We start from the raw sequence: 14,154 nt of genomic DNA, 5'->3' as shown, positions 1-14,154 counted from the left end.
TGAGCCATTGTAAGGTCGCAGCATGTCCTGCGACAAAAAAAAGAGCGCTTACTCCGCTTGGTAGAGAGAACAGACTACGAAAATATCTAATTTGCTCAAATCTGATGTATTGGCCACGCGCTCCGCTCTGATTGCTCATCCTCCCGACAATATTTGACGGGAACCACTTCATGAGTTCTGAGCTGTTAATGATTTCTTTCTCGCATCACCATACAGTTATAGTCAGCATTAGCTAGATCCTGGATCTCAGAGTAACGGTAAAAGCAATGCGCCAAGCTGGGAGGCGAAAATGAGTCACGTGATAGAATCTTGAAACTTGTGACCGAGAATATCCGTACGTCGTACCTCAATCTTGCTCCAACTCTTGACAAAACAAGTGCGTCTCCCTTTCCAAAGCTCACTTCTGTAAGTTCACGAATTGTCAGTGTTGTATTGCCTTGTTGGTACGTGGCACAACAATGCGACATGAACAAAGGAAGCCACAATAGCCTTTGTCCTCTCATTGTCGAGTATCGCACCTTCCGATATCAACCCCTCGTACCTGAGCCCTTGGAACTCCTAGCACCAGTCTTCGGCCTCCAACCTCATCTCGAGTCCTTGTTCAAGACGTCATTACGTGCTTGGTGTTTTGACAAAGTATTCACCGCATCCTCAACGTCACATCGCGTTGCTTTTATCGCGCCACGCCAAAAACTCGCGCTCGCCATTTCACAACACGATTAACCGTTCTTTAAGAACAGAACCTCCATTATGCAGCCTGGAGAGTGCACCGCCTCCATCGGCAGCTTGGAAGACCCTACAACATCGCGAGTCATCACGGATAACGCCGACTGGCTAGAAAAGATTACCCTTGACTCATCCGATTACATCCTTCCGTCAGCCGAGGTCAATTTCGAACTCCCTCACGACACCGATTCAGCAGACGAAGATGCCGCTCTAGTCGCACACTTGTGGGACAGAGACCACGCCTCTGACCTTGAGGCGTACGAATGGAATTCCGACGACCTCGTGAGCGAAGCCTGCTCAGATGATGGAAACGCTTCTGAGGAGGAGCTCCCAAGGTTGGCCCGTAAGGACGAGTTTGAGCAGGGTATACGGCGAGAGGGGACTTGGATGAGGGAGTACCGCGAGCGGTGGGAGGAGCATCATCTTTTCTATAAGTCGAAGATACAGTCACGGTTGGAGGCCTCCGGGGATGAAAAGGGGGATTATGAGGGGCATTCCTGTGTCTCGGAGAGTGCTTGGAGCGCTGCGGGGAAGCAGGGTTGGAGTACCCCTGCGACTTCTGGTGGTGGGGATTGGACTACGAGTTGGACAGCAGGGGATGGCTGGACTGAATGGAAGAAGGAAGATCCAGAACCTTGGACCCAACCCGGCACTCCATCACCGCAAGATACGGATATCGTTGATGAGGACGGATCTGCAAGAACAAATGAGGATTCTGGTGAGCTAAATTTCTGGAAACAATCATCGGGTTTGGGACCCCTTAGTAAGAGGACTGCTTACAAGGAATCACGCAGCACTCCAACCCTCTCCCACTTCTCCAAGTCTACCCATACCTTACCCACCACCACTTCATCCTTGTACGATGGACCCACTATTGCAAACCTCGACGACAGCACCGCCCTTCCTCCTCCTACCTCCTCCCAACTCGCCAAAACAGCCCTTCGAAACCCAAAGCGGACCGCAAGATTCGGAGACCCAGAGCCTGTGAATGCAAAAGCGACCAGCTGCTCCGACCTCGCACTCGACGCAAAAATACTGGACAACTTTCTCGACACCTGCATTGAGAAGACCCAAGCTCTGCTCGCAGAGGCGAAAAAGGTTCTCAGTTCACAGTCAAAAGTCGAGGAGATCTCGGAGCTAATAGAAAATGGAAGGCAGCCTTCTCGCCTGCAGGAGGCGGCGCTAGTTGGCGAAGTGAGAGCACCAGGAGCGCTGTTGGAGGAGAGTGTCATCACTCCCGCAGAGATCGTCAGGGTCGAGGGCTGGTGGAAGGTGAAGGGCTGCGAGACGTGGACGAAAGCTCCTGGCCCGTGATAAGTAAAGTGACGCAACCGTTCTCGTGCTGTAGTCCCTTGCGCTGAGAAGTAACGCCTAATATATTTGCAATCATAGTGCAGCGCGCAGGGCGGTATTGGTTGTCTTGCATGTTAGCTGCGTTTTTCCCATATACGCATTTCAGTTTCCATGCTGATGAGTTGAAATTCCTTACTTCGGATACCTACAAAATAAGTGCCGCGGCTCATTCTGCTCTTGTTGCGTGGTACCGCGTCTTTTGGAACATAGCGGACGAGATCCCTAACACCGTCGAACGTCTTCCCCCCCTCTGTATATCTATTCTTACTAGATACGACGCTCACCGCCATCCTCTCCTCTCGTCTCTTCTCCTCTCCTTCCCTCTCCTCTCTGCTCCTCTCCTCTCCTCTCCTCTCCTCTCCTCGCCATCTCTCGACGCTGCTAGACCGCATACCAGCTTCTCAGGGAAGCCTACCATGGGCTCCAGTACACGCACCCATCGCCCATCATGGCCACGACAAAGGAAAAAACCTCTCACATACTCGTTGAAAGAATGAAAACAAAAGAAAGAAGATTCGTCTTTGTCTCTTGTAGTGGAGAAAAACAACGACAACAAAGGGACTCCCGAATATCATTTGTGCGCGCGTCTTCACAGCACGAGTTTCTTTGTTAGTAGTTGTAAAATTTGTCTCTTTTCCTGGGGCCAATGTTCAGAAAGAAAGAAAGAAAGAATTGCCCATCTCATTCGTTATCTTTCCGACACATTCCAATCCTAGTACAATTCCCAACTATCTGCACTCTCACCCTACAGCAGTAAACAAACGACCGCAAAAGCAGCCACTGGCTCCTTCTCTGCTTCTCTTACCTCGCCAGATAGAACGTCCACGCAGGTCGTGCCACACCACCCACGCGAACCGAAGCAAACCAAACCCTACAACCAACACCAAAATCAAATCCAAAATCAACTCCAAATTCAAATCCACCACCATGCCCCACCCACACCCACCCCTCCCCTCGCCCCTCTCCCCTCTCCCACCACGCCCCGAATCTCTCGGCCCCCTAAGCCAATACCACAGCCCCGCAACCGCCGATACTTACGCTCGACACGCAGAAGAACCAACCGTATCGCCCCTCGGACCCGATTCGCCCACGCTGGGATACCTGTCGCCCGTTTCGATCGTGGGTCCGGATCCACGTTTGGATAGACACGGAGTAGATGAATGGGGGTTTAGGGCGCCGCGTGCAGGTGCAGAGGTAGCAGCAGAAGAAGAGCATCCCGCTCGCGACGACGCGCCGCATACGCAGGAAACGTCTCGAAACCCACTCGCAACGCCACGCCCAACGACGTTGTACCTCGCCGACCACGCCCCGCACCTCGAGGCGCCGGCGCCGATCGCGCGGCCGCATTGTCGGAACGGGGCGGGTGGTCACGAGGGGCGCTCTGAGGTGGGGTTCGAGGATGTGGAGTTGCGGGGGGGTCGGAACGCGAGGGATGGGGGGGACGATGTGGAGGGCCAAGGGAGGATGAGGACGATAGCGGGGGTTGAGGGTAAGGGCAGGAGACGGAACTGTCTCATTGGGTGGGTGTTTGTGCTCGCGCTTGTGGTTGCGGGAGTCGTGTTTGGGGTCTTGATGAGGGGGGCGGATAGGCCGGGAGGGGTGGCGGGGTGAGTTGGTGGGGATGGGGATGGGGTTGGAGATGGAGATGGAGATGGAGATGTGGGCGGGGTTCGGGTTGAGAGTTCGGTATATTTCGGTAATTTGAGTCTGGATGGGATTCTGTATGGACGGAAAGCTTGGTTTAGTAGTCTTGGGTGGATGGACTCTCTTTTTCTTTGACTTCCTCTGTACAAAAAGAATCAGACAAATACTTTAGACTCGATGCGGTTTCCTGGAGATATGAGACATAGAGATAAACCATGCCTGGTTCATGTCTGGCTGCCGCTTCGCTCACCAAAGCTCTAAACCTGTCCTTCTCAAGTCAAGACACCAAAAGTCTCAAGGATGCCAAGGAAGACTGTAGACTGGGAGATAATTGCACAGTGGATTTACTTAGTCGTCGGCCAACTTAGTTCTGTTAGCTTGGTGCCTGAGGACTCTTCCTCCAGCCTCTATTGCTAGTTACTCGCAACCTCTTTCACCATTAGTGGAGTTGCACGCGAAAAAACCTACAATACCATTGCCTCCTGCCTTATCTTCATCGCTTCCTCAAGGTGTGGCCAGTGAGCTCCCTCATACTGGGGAAAAGTGAAAGCGTTCGGAGACGTTTGCTCGAGACCATGATGCTGAGGCTGCTAACCGAAGTGTCCGCCGTGGCTAGGAAAAGGGAGCGCGTCAGTCTATCAAGGATGATACGCGCGAAGAAGAGGAGCGGTTGAACCCGAGATTACAGAAGCAGCGCGGAGTACTGCAGCGTACTACTGATAAAACTTGGGGTATTGGGAGGAGCACAAGTGGTTTGGCGAAGGTCGATATCATACCAAGAGATGTCTTGACCGGCCAGAACACGGGCGGAATGGAGGGCGCTGAACGTACAAATGAAGGAGAATCCAGCTCTTACGGGAGGCAACTTACTGGCTTGGGAAAAAAGAAACAAGAGATCTTTTTCTGGACGGACAGAGGATGGGGCCGCTTGCTTCGGAAGCCGGCTATGGTGTCGCAAACGCTTTTGGAAGGAGAGGCTCTGGAGAAGATGAAGAAGGAATACGCTGTGGAAGACAACTGAATAAAACCGTCGGCCTCAACAGGTCGTGAACACCTGCGATTCCATTGCATTAGCATGCAGCTCTCTCTCTGGTTCACTCGCTTTACTGGCTTGAGACCTTGAGGCCCCTTCTTGCTTTCTACCTTTCCGAACATGGTTGCGTCTAAAGGTTTTACAAGAAGACCTTGGCATCTAGATTGCCGGCTGCGATGAAACTCCTTTGGGTGGTTGGAGGGTAAGTATGTTTTGAGGCATGTCAAATTTCATCTTGTGATAGAAGCCGTTATCAATAGCGTTTAAAACGAGCTACACAGTCTTCAAAGATTCATGGCTACAAAGCTTCTGATATTTATGCACTGACACAGTCTAAGTGCGGCTTCAAATCAGCAATCTAACTGTGGACAATGCCAATTCTACAGGATCATAGTATCCACTTCCACCAGATACCAGATGCTCACCCCTCATACATCGAAGACCTTAGCTGAAGATGCGGCAGAGAGCCCTATACCGTGTTGAGCTCCATGTACACCAGTTCCTGCAACTGCCACTCACACCACCGCGCCCATACTGGGTCCCGCAGAAGTGAAACCTCCGGACCTTCCGAATCCCAAGAAATACTAGTCGTCTCCTCGTCTATTCGCGGCTCATGATGTTCATAAAGACGGCCCATTTGCGCAGCAAGCGAGTGCACCGCATCGTCGATCACAGAAACGGGGATCGATTCCGCGGTTTCTCTCCCTGCTTTGTTACCCGAAAGCTCTCTGATGATGACACGGAGCAACGCTAGTGCCTCTGCAGCTGGGCCGAGTGCATTTCGGCCCCCTGCAGAACCTCGATTTTGAGCCTTTGCCAGACGAGCAAGAAGTCCAGGATGAATGATTGCATCCTGACGGCCACCACGGGCTGCGGAGGTGAGGAGAGGAACCGGAAGACGTACTCCGCGCGTACCTGGTACAAGCGAAGTACTGTCCCAGAATCGCCGTCCAGATTGTGAGAAGAGCACCTCTCGACATATGGGACAAGTGTTCTTTGGTTTAAGGTCAACCGCAGTGGGGGACAGCCATTCGGCGATGCATTTACTTCCGAAGATGTGCCCGCATCTAGCAATTCTATGTCAGCATTCTGTTTCTAGTACGTAGCTTGTGAGCTTCGTAATATGTTGAGGGACACCCTGCTTAAAGAAATACCGCGTGCAAGCCACAGCAATATCCGTTGGAGACGAGATTCAAGAGGTACTCACGGGAGCTTAAGCGGTTTCTCCGCCCATTTGAAGAAAGACTCTTGACATATGTCACACTGCCGATGAGCCCATAGGTCTTCCAGGTTGACGACCGGAAGCGAACTGAGGAAATTCTCGACTATACAGCTTGGAGGCATGACCTCCTAGTCTTGAGTGGCGTCCCTGTGGAGCAGGTGGCTCTTTTAATGGTGAGGTATAGATTTTTCTTTCGCAGTATCAACTTGTTCGGATACAACCTGGTAAGTTCTCTGCTTGGATTTTCTTGGTGCCTTGATGTAGAAAGAAGACCAGATCAGTGCTGCCGCATGACCACTTATACTCGATTCAACGTGTTATGCTCAGAGGTGTGTTACGCGCAGCTCTGTTGTGTTCACGTCAAGTGTGTTGAGAGCGTGCTGGATCTGGCAAAATCCGGAGCCAGGCCAGAGAGATGACAAGCCTGGTGGGCGCTTCGGCCGTTGGCTATCTCTGTTACGCCTCACCAACGGAGATCTGGCCAAAGAGACCGCCTAGTGCACAGATCTCCCCGGGACATTGCCAAGGTTTGGGCAAGACTGTGCCAGAAGGCGGTTTCCATATCTGGCTCATTCGACACTCCCGGGCATCATGCATTCTCGATACTAGATTCCCTCCACTGTAGAACAATGTGTTGAACAACCAAAAACGGCAATTTGAATTCCGGCGACTAATGGTACTGATTCCATCACCAAAAACCAAGATGCTTGCCTATCTCAACACCCACACACCCATATCTCTACCGTACGATCACCTCCCAGCCTAATCGCGGTTTCGATCCAGCAAACCCTGCAGCCAATTCCAAATTAGACTGGTATCCGTTTTTCTCGAACGACTGGGGTAAGGCAGACTTTGACTGAATCATCCAAGCACTCATATAGATGAGTCTGACGACGCCTGCGTTTCCATGCTTCGCATAGAGTTCTTCCGTGACAGCTTCGGAAGCAAGGAGTCCGCTATAAGAATGTCCAAGGACTATGATTGGATGGCCGGCGCTAGCTAGGTCGAATGCCACAGCGCGTACAGTCGTGACATCGTCCTCGAGTCTTGGATTGGGAGGCCTCACATCGCCGTTGGTCAGTAGACGTGGGCAGCGCACGATGAATTCTGCTTTTGAGAGAAGATCTCAGAATGAATTATACGTTGCTGGCAAGTCGAAGCCTCCATGAACAAGCAGGATTGCCGGCTCGTGGGCAGTGGACACATGGGGCTCCATCACTACCAGTTTAGATAGATTGAAATCTGCATGCGCTGTTCAGTTCTCACAAGCGCAAAAATATGGTCTTGACAAGCAAGGATTACACTACATGCTTCGCAGATGTTGGAGGGACAACTAAGTTTGATGAAAGGAAGGGTATAAAGATGGATACTTCTCCACCCAAAATCTGAGAGAGGAAATCGAGATAGGTCGACAGAATTTCGGCAAGTCACGTGTCTTTCTGGAATCGATCTTGCATCATTCGTCTCGCAAGGTATTATATTGACGACAAGCCGTGGAGATACGAGGTGCAAAACAGAGGCTGCTGAGTCGTGAAGCTATGGAGTTATGGTATGTTTTCAAGAACTGAATCTTGTGTATCTGTGAAGACTTGCTCGCACAGGAAACAGCATTCGATGGAGACTGAGCGCGCAGGCTTTCTACCTGAGACTATTGCATAGGTGCTACTTGTTGGTGGAGGAGACTGGTATTGATATAACTGAAAAGGCTTTTTCGGAAGATATCTACCAATTAGGCTCTAATGTTGGCCAATGCTAGCTGCGGAAAAGATCGACAACATGACCTGTATTCAGGTCTTGCGGGTCTATAGGGTAATCACATATCAGTCTACTCCAGCAGGCACACTGGCTCTTACTACAATAACCTTTCCATGTTACACAAGAATAGTTTAACCTCTTAAGGCGCATTCCCATTGATACAAGACCACCTACTTGCTATTCACAACCCATCGTACCCATTTCTTTCGCAACCGTCTCACCGCTCAACTGTCTCGACTACAGCCCCGAGAAGAATCGCCCTACCCTGGGAAGTTGAATCCCATGACTCTCGATCAACTCCCGATGACGAATACGGAAATCCTCCAATCTCGCATGCAGCTCCACACTATCCGCCATGAGCTCTCTGAGTTGCATTTCACTCCCAGGGGTCAGCGGAGTACTCTGTGCCTCAAAGCTAGCCAGCCTCCTCTCCATTGCAATCTGCTGGCGCGTGATCTCGTTGAGTTCCCTTCCGAAGGACTCTACATCTTGCATACTCAGACTGGCTAATACCAGGCGTTCATCCAGGTCCGTCTCGGTAGCCGGTCGAGTTGTTTGAAGCATAGCCCTTAGCTCCGTCTCAGTCAACGGTGGATTCCGCACTTCTGGTTCGAAGAAAACACGTCGGCATAGCGGACAGCTGTTGCTTGTCGCCAGCCATTTGGAGATGCAGTTCCGGCCTATGACATGGCCACATGGAAGCCGGACAGGCAATTCGGGGTCTTCGGTGCTGCTGAAGGGATCCATGCAGATATTGCAGCTGCTATCCTTCGGTAGGTCCTTCAAGTTCATGCCTGGAAGCTGGTCAACGAAGTTTGTCCCTGCCTGCGTGGAGACATTGTCCCCCGACGATTCTCCTGTTGGCAAAGAAGGGGTGATAAGATCCAGGAGACTTGAATTGTCGGGGTAGTATAGATCGTCTCCATCTCTCGAAAGAAGCGCTATTTCAGCATCCAGCCGATCGATAGCACGGTGGATTTCTGCCATTTCCAAATCATGTTCTTCACTGCTCATTTCAAGCTCTGCGATGGCTTGCTCGATGTCGCGATGAATGACTGAGATCGGGCGCGGCCGTGGACTTTCACCGCGTGAATTACGTTCCATGCTTGACAAAGTAGGAAGACGCTCCCCTGCCATCTCTTGAAACTTACTCTTGCTTGGAGTTTTGATCTTCTGGACGATGGTAGTGAGAGCTGACGGTGGTTCAACGAGGTGAGTTGATGTGATTGGGAGGAAGTTGAAGCTGTGCACTGAGATGAAGGTGGAGCTATTAACACAAGAATACTGTCAAGCCAATATATACAGGTGTTTAGAAGGCAGTGGTGCAAAGTCAGTAACAAAGATCATTGTCAGCAAAGCAAAATGAATGGCAACAATTGCGTTATTCCTTGATGCATAAAGAATGAATCTCTACTAACAAAGGTGCATTGACAAAATTTCTCGATTCACTCTTGTCTCAGAGACGGCTGTGAACAAAGGAATCTCGTAAACAATGCTCATTGTCGCTAAGTCACAGCTCGCACACACTCTACAGCCATGACTCTCTAGATAAGGCATGACAATGAAAAGGCGGCACTCGCTCGGAGACGGTGTGAACAAAGGAATCTCGTAAACAATGCTCATTGTCGCTAAGTCACAGCTCGCACACACTCTACAGCCATGACTCTCTAGATAAGGCATGACAATGAAAAGGCGGCACTCGGTCGGAGACGAAATGCTGTGTTTTGGGGTAGATGATGAGCTGATGATAGAAAGTACTTCGATAGCCACTGATCATATGCAGGGCACCGCACGGGTTTCATCCTATCTGAAGAGGGACTGACAACCTAAGAGCCATGCCATGAATAGGATCCGCCGATTTTCAGCCCGTCGAGCCCACAAGATCTCCCTCACGGTCCTCGACAGCTGAAGCAACGAGCTTGGAGATCGCTGAACCTGGGACGAAGCGCATCCTGATTCTAAGACCCTATCCAAAGCTACACGGTCCCTCACGTTCCCCTTCGTTGCGCTCGACACGCCCCTGCAATGTTTGTCCTGGCCACATCTCCGTATCCTCTGTCACCAATCCACCCGTACCATCATTGAATATTGTGAGCCTGCATAAGCCGCCACCGAGCAGCACTCGCTTGGGTGATATGGTCATGTGTCCTCTCGTGCTCTTCGTTCCTCCGCAGGGTTTCATCCATTGAGATTCTCGGCCCATGGGCGTTCCGGAAATGACTCAGGCTTCTGCGTAGAATACCCAGCTGATCTTTAAGTGCGACTTTGTTGCGCTCGAATAAGACGGCGCGACATATTGGACATGTGTTGTTTTTGGTGTTCAGCGCGGAGGACGTCAGCCAGCTTAGCAGACAGTCCTTGCCAATGATATGGTTGCAGGGGAGGCGCACTGGGCTTTCACTGTGCTGAAGATCCTGGTATGGCTCGATGCATATCGGGCAATCATGCTTGTCTTCCAAAAGATCGGTGAGCGAGAGGACCGGGAGGGATTCTAAGAAAGTCTTGGCTCTGATATTCGATGTTTCCAAAGCACCGGTGTCCATCGCGTCTACTCTGGCTTGAGCGAGACGGCTACGAATTTCGTTTCTCCGATCTCGTAACTGAGAGCGATTAATCGACCTATCGGAGTCTTGGTGTTGAGAGACTGGGCCAGGAGCGTCGAATCCAAAAGCTCCACGGATGTTGGCGCGAACGTTGGCAAGGACGACAGGATTATCGCGAGGTGCGCTTTCTATATGGGCTGACCTCTCAGATACGCTCGGGAGATCCATGACTTTTGTAGACTCCGGGCCCTTTGCGGTCAATTCGTTGATGCGTAAGGTAAGAGACCCGAGTTCGTTCTCTGGGTTTGTGAGAGTCTCAAACTTCTGTCGCAATTAGGGAATCGTAATGAATGTAGCTGTGTCAAGAGTGATATTTCAAGATTAGAAGTGTTACTGGGAAGAGTGATAGGAGCTGGAGAGGATTGTAGTGAGCGAGTGGTAACGGAGTGTCAGGGACTCAATGGTCTGTTGTACAGTGAAGGCCGTACGATATTGCCAAGCCACGCTGGGCCCAACCAGGTCGCATGGTGTTGTACAAGGCTGAAACCGTGACATGGATAGACTAAACATAAGAGTTTGACATTCTTCGTGCCCGCAGGAAGAGATTGTAGTGCGTCTTATTACGAAATTAGCGTCGACGGCAGATAAGAAAGAAGTGCACAGGGTCTAAGAAACGCTCTTACTACAAGTAGCAATACTGATTCTCTCCTAGCACTTTGCATTAATTTCGAAGGTGTTTCTCAAGTGAATGCACCTATCATGTCATCTGGGAGTACCAAACTAACCAAAACCCGTGACACCAAGTAAGCCATGCTCGAAATTACATGCGGTCTGGGTTCCTCGAACACAGTCTAACCTCTACAACAGTACAAACTTCAAATATCAAAGACCAGGCCCACCCTGAGCTCCCCTCCTTTGGAATCGGATTCGGCCTTCAATTTGCCTGAGCCGTGCATCGTTTGCTCTAATCCTGCCCCCGATTCGAGCAGTCTCCGCCCAGCTCTCCTCGTTCTCCGGACCTGCCTGAATTTCCGACAGTCTGGTAAGATGCCCAGTGTTCTCCGCTGCAAGTGCCGAAAGACTCCGCATGTCCAATTCATTAATACTCACGGAAGCCGCTAGTGTCTCTCTTTGCTCTTCGCGTGCCAGGTGCCTTGAGGCTGCCGACCATGACAATAAGTGTAAATTCAAGGCACCTAGCAGCTCCGCGTGTGGTGACACATCCTGGCTGAAGGAGGTTGCACGACACATAGGACAGGAATTATTGCCTTCGAACCATTTTGCGAGGCACCTGGATCCCATAATGTGATTGCAGGGTAGCTTCACTGCGAATTCATTGTTTTCCACCACCCCTGGGTCCTGGTTGTCAAAGCGTTCTTTGCAGATGTGGCAGTCTTGAGAGTTTTCTGGCAAGTTCTCCGGTTTGACGATGGGAAGAGACTCTAGAAACGCTGCTGCTACTGACCTCGAAGACGGAAACAGTCTTCGAGCCCGGGAGGGTTCTGTCTCAGGTATTGGGAGACTCTGAGTCTCAGGTGGTGAAGGCCTCTCAGACTCAGCTGTTGAAAGTTGCTCACTGTCGGAACCAGCATTCAGGCTGAGTTGAGCCGTATCAGGGTCCAGATGATCCTCGATCACATGTGGGCCAAGCCGATCTGCCATGTCGATTTGAAAGCAATACCGCTAGTGGGAGTTGACTGTAATGTTTATTTTAACGTTGATGTTGGATGTTGGATGCTCTGTGGAGCTGTTAAGAAGAACGAAAGGAATGACCAAAGTTTGTGTAGTCCATGAAGATGAGATGTGTCAAATAAGATAGTGTTAAAAGCCCAACAACGCCCCTTGTACGGGGGTCAAGTAGCAGGATAACAATGACATTGTTCTTCGTGCACGCACAGACAGTAGGTTTATCTCCGATAGATTTCTTGTAAAAGCCATTGACATGGTCCCGGAGACATGGTAGAGCAAAAAGGATGACAATGACCATTTCCTCTATCTCTTCGCACGCAGATGATGAACACACGAGGTTTTTTTGTACATAAGAGATATCCTTCAATTTGGGGGGTACGTAGAGAGAGAAAAGTCACAGGCTTGACCTTCTCCATGCGAATAGACCATCTATCATCAGGCTTGGTTTGTTGAAAGATGTATTGGCCGTATCATGTGCGTCTATTAGTCTAGTACTTGATAGACTACATAACCTTGAGCATGCTAACTTTCAAGCGGGAATGCACAACGAAGTGTTAAGTAAACCTTCCGGCACTCTCCCTCATGATCACTGGGGGGAAACTAGCAATCTGAAACAGAAACGCGCTCTGATCCTCCAACTCTTCATGAAAAGTCTTACGTCTAACTCATGCTTAACATCTGCGTCCGAAAGGTCACAACCCGTGTGCTATATTCCGCCGTGGCCCGAACAAGCGTACCTATCGCTGCCAGGCGCTCTTCGTCGGTGGACTAGCGCGGAGTTGTTCCAATCTAACGCTTTATTCGAACTTCTCCCTCTCCAGTGCCAAGAGTCACATTTCAACCTCGTGTGGGTTGTGTGGTTCAGATCCTCCGGTATCCAACTGCTCTTCATTTGCCAGCACGGTAAGCACTTGGGCCTCAGGCAATGCTGCTTCGGTGTCGTCGCCCACGGCATGAACTCCATTTCGCCCTGGTCTTGCGCGGCCGTCAATATCCTCTCTTGCGAAATTTCCCGCCTGAACATGATAAAGAGAACCTGAACGGTCCCTCAATCCCTCTTGGTTTGCCAGCGCTGTGAGCACGGCCGGCTCAAAGATCGCTGCACGGCACATAGGGCATGAATTGTGATCACCTGACAACCATTTCTCCACACAGGCCCGGCCGACGATATGATTGCAATGGAGCAAGACCGGCGTATCGGCCTCGCTGTATTCTGACCCGGAAAAGGGTTCCCGGCAAACAGGGCAATCTTGGGATTCTTCTTTGAGATCAGCAAGATTGACAACGGGCAGCGAATCCAGCAATCTTGCAGCTGAGGAGAACAGCGTTGGGGGATATTCATCATCTAGGAAATCGTCTGTGTCTTGCTGATTGATTTCACCAACATGGACGCCGATGTCCAAGTTCAGTCGAGCAGTTTCGTGGGCCATGTCCGCTCGGCTGCGGCGAGCAATTTGATCATCTAGATCAGCCTGGCTGGTAAGTGGGCGAAGACTGTAGTTGATGTTCACTGAGATCTGGACCCCATGAGCTTGTGCATTGTCATGGACACGCGCTTGGTACGCTACCTCAAGATCTGCCATGACTGCTTGAACTTGTTGATTGAGAGCATCCCGTGTGACGTTCCGAAAGCTTTCGACGTTCGCGTCGACGATAATGTTGGCTCTATGAGTGCCAGGCCGATCCGCCATCGTTTCTTCAGGCTCTGGCTTTTGGGGTGTATGTGGTAGATTTTCGATTCGGTGCACAGGGTATAAACGGTACTTATGGCTTTTTGCGTATGCTATATCGAGATCGCCGAACAGTCCTAGTTTCTGTATGACGTTTGAAAGAGTGTGATAACGATCAAGTATTGTGGAAAGAGACGCCAAAGTATCTCCTTGGCGAGGTCGAGTGTGTTGGTAGTCAGAGTGTCATGAACTCAACAATGATCTTTGTGTTGAAGAAAAAGAGCCCAATGACAATGATGGCGTTCTTTGTGTGACTACAATCAATGGCCCTAAAACAGTATGTCCTTTTGAAAAATTCGTCATTGTTCTGAGACCCACCCACGACCCTCGAGAGTGTTGAAGTACCAAGCTTGGAACTCACTTTCATTCCAACCCCCTCTTCTTGTTTCACTCATTGGCAGCTGCACCAAAGTCTCCTTCACGACAAACAACTCTGCATCCATACCGCCCGACTTCGTT

The 14,154-nt window shown here is 50.6% G+C and overlaps 7 protein-coding genes across 7 annotated transcripts; 3 read left to right on the top strand and 4 right to left on the bottom strand.

Annotated features, from left to right (window-relative positions):
* Positions 1 to 750: 750 nt before the first annotated feature.
* HO133_003160 (uncharacterized protein) lies at positions 751 to 2,040 on the top strand (the record flags this gene model as incomplete). The annotated part of the gene is made up of 1 exon (XM_037294084.1): positions 751 to 2,040. The coding sequence occupies one exon, from the start codon at positions 751 to 753 to the stop codon at positions 2,038 to 2,040; it is 1,290 nt and encodes a 429-aa protein (XP_037150162.1).
* Positions 2,041 to 3,006: 966 nt separating this feature from the next.
* HO133_003159 (uncharacterized protein) lies at positions 3,007 to 3,929 on the top strand (the record flags this gene model as incomplete). The annotated part of the gene is made up of 2 exons (XM_037294083.1): positions 3,007 to 3,686; positions 3,896 to 3,929. The coding sequence occupies 2 exons, from the start codon at positions 3,007 to 3,009 to the stop codon at positions 3,927 to 3,929; spliced, it is 714 nt and encodes a 237-aa protein (XP_037150161.1).
* A 9-nt stretch (positions 3,930 to 3,938) lies between these two features.
* HO133_003158 (uncharacterized protein) lies at positions 3,939 to 4,744 on the top strand (the record flags this gene model as incomplete). The annotated part of the gene is made up of 2 exons (XM_037294082.1): positions 3,939 to 4,061; positions 4,340 to 4,744. The coding sequence occupies 2 exons, from the start codon at positions 3,939 to 3,941 to the stop codon at positions 4,742 to 4,744; spliced, it is 528 nt and encodes a 175-aa protein (XP_037150160.1).
* A 481-nt stretch (positions 4,745 to 5,225) lies between these two features.
* HO133_003157 (uncharacterized protein) lies at positions 5,226 to 6,100 on the bottom strand (the record flags this gene model as incomplete). The annotated part of the gene is made up of 2 exons (XM_037294081.1): positions 5,226 to 5,823; positions 5,964 to 6,100. The coding sequence occupies 2 exons, from the start codon at positions 6,098 to 6,100 to the stop codon at positions 5,226 to 5,228; spliced, it is 735 nt and encodes a 244-aa protein (XP_037150159.1).
* A 1,870-nt stretch (positions 6,101 to 7,970) lies between these two features.
* On the bottom strand, positions 7,971 to 8,837 carry HO133_003156 (uncharacterized protein; the record flags this gene model as incomplete). The annotated part of the gene is made up of 1 exon (XM_037294080.1): positions 7,971 to 8,837. One exon carries the CDS (start codon positions 8,835 to 8,837, stop codon positions 7,971 to 7,973), a length of 867 nt encoding a protein of 288 aa, XP_037150158.1.
* A 974-nt stretch (positions 8,838 to 9,811) lies between these two features.
* HO133_003155 (uncharacterized protein) lies at positions 9,812 to 11,938 on the bottom strand (the record flags this gene model as incomplete). Its single annotated transcript, XM_037294079.1, has 3 exons — positions 9,812 to 10,600; positions 10,765 to 10,781; positions 11,176 to 11,938. The coding sequence occupies 3 exons, from the start codon at positions 11,936 to 11,938 to the stop codon at positions 9,812 to 9,814; spliced, it is 1,569 nt and encodes a 522-aa protein (XP_037150157.1).
* Positions 11,939 to 12,795: 857 nt separating this feature from the next.
* Positions 12,796 to 13,656, bottom strand: HO133_003154 (uncharacterized protein; the record flags this gene model as incomplete). Its single annotated transcript, XM_037294078.1, has 1 exon — positions 12,796 to 13,656. The coding sequence occupies one exon, from the start codon at positions 13,654 to 13,656 to the stop codon at positions 12,796 to 12,798; it is 861 nt and encodes a 286-aa protein (XP_037150156.1).
* Between the last annotated feature and the right edge of the window lie 498 nt (positions 13,657 to 14,154).

The sequence above is a fragment of the Letharia lupina genome, assembly GCF_014066315.1.
Source record: "Letharia lupina isolate WasteWater1 chromosome Unknown contig_16, whole genome shotgun sequence".
In the NCBI taxonomy this organism is placed as follows: Eukaryota; Fungi; Ascomycota; class Lecanoromycetes; order Lecanorales; family Parmeliaceae; genus Letharia; species Letharia lupina.
Note: the sequence above shows the minus strand (reverse complement) of the source record. Positions and strands in the feature narration are given on the sequence as shown.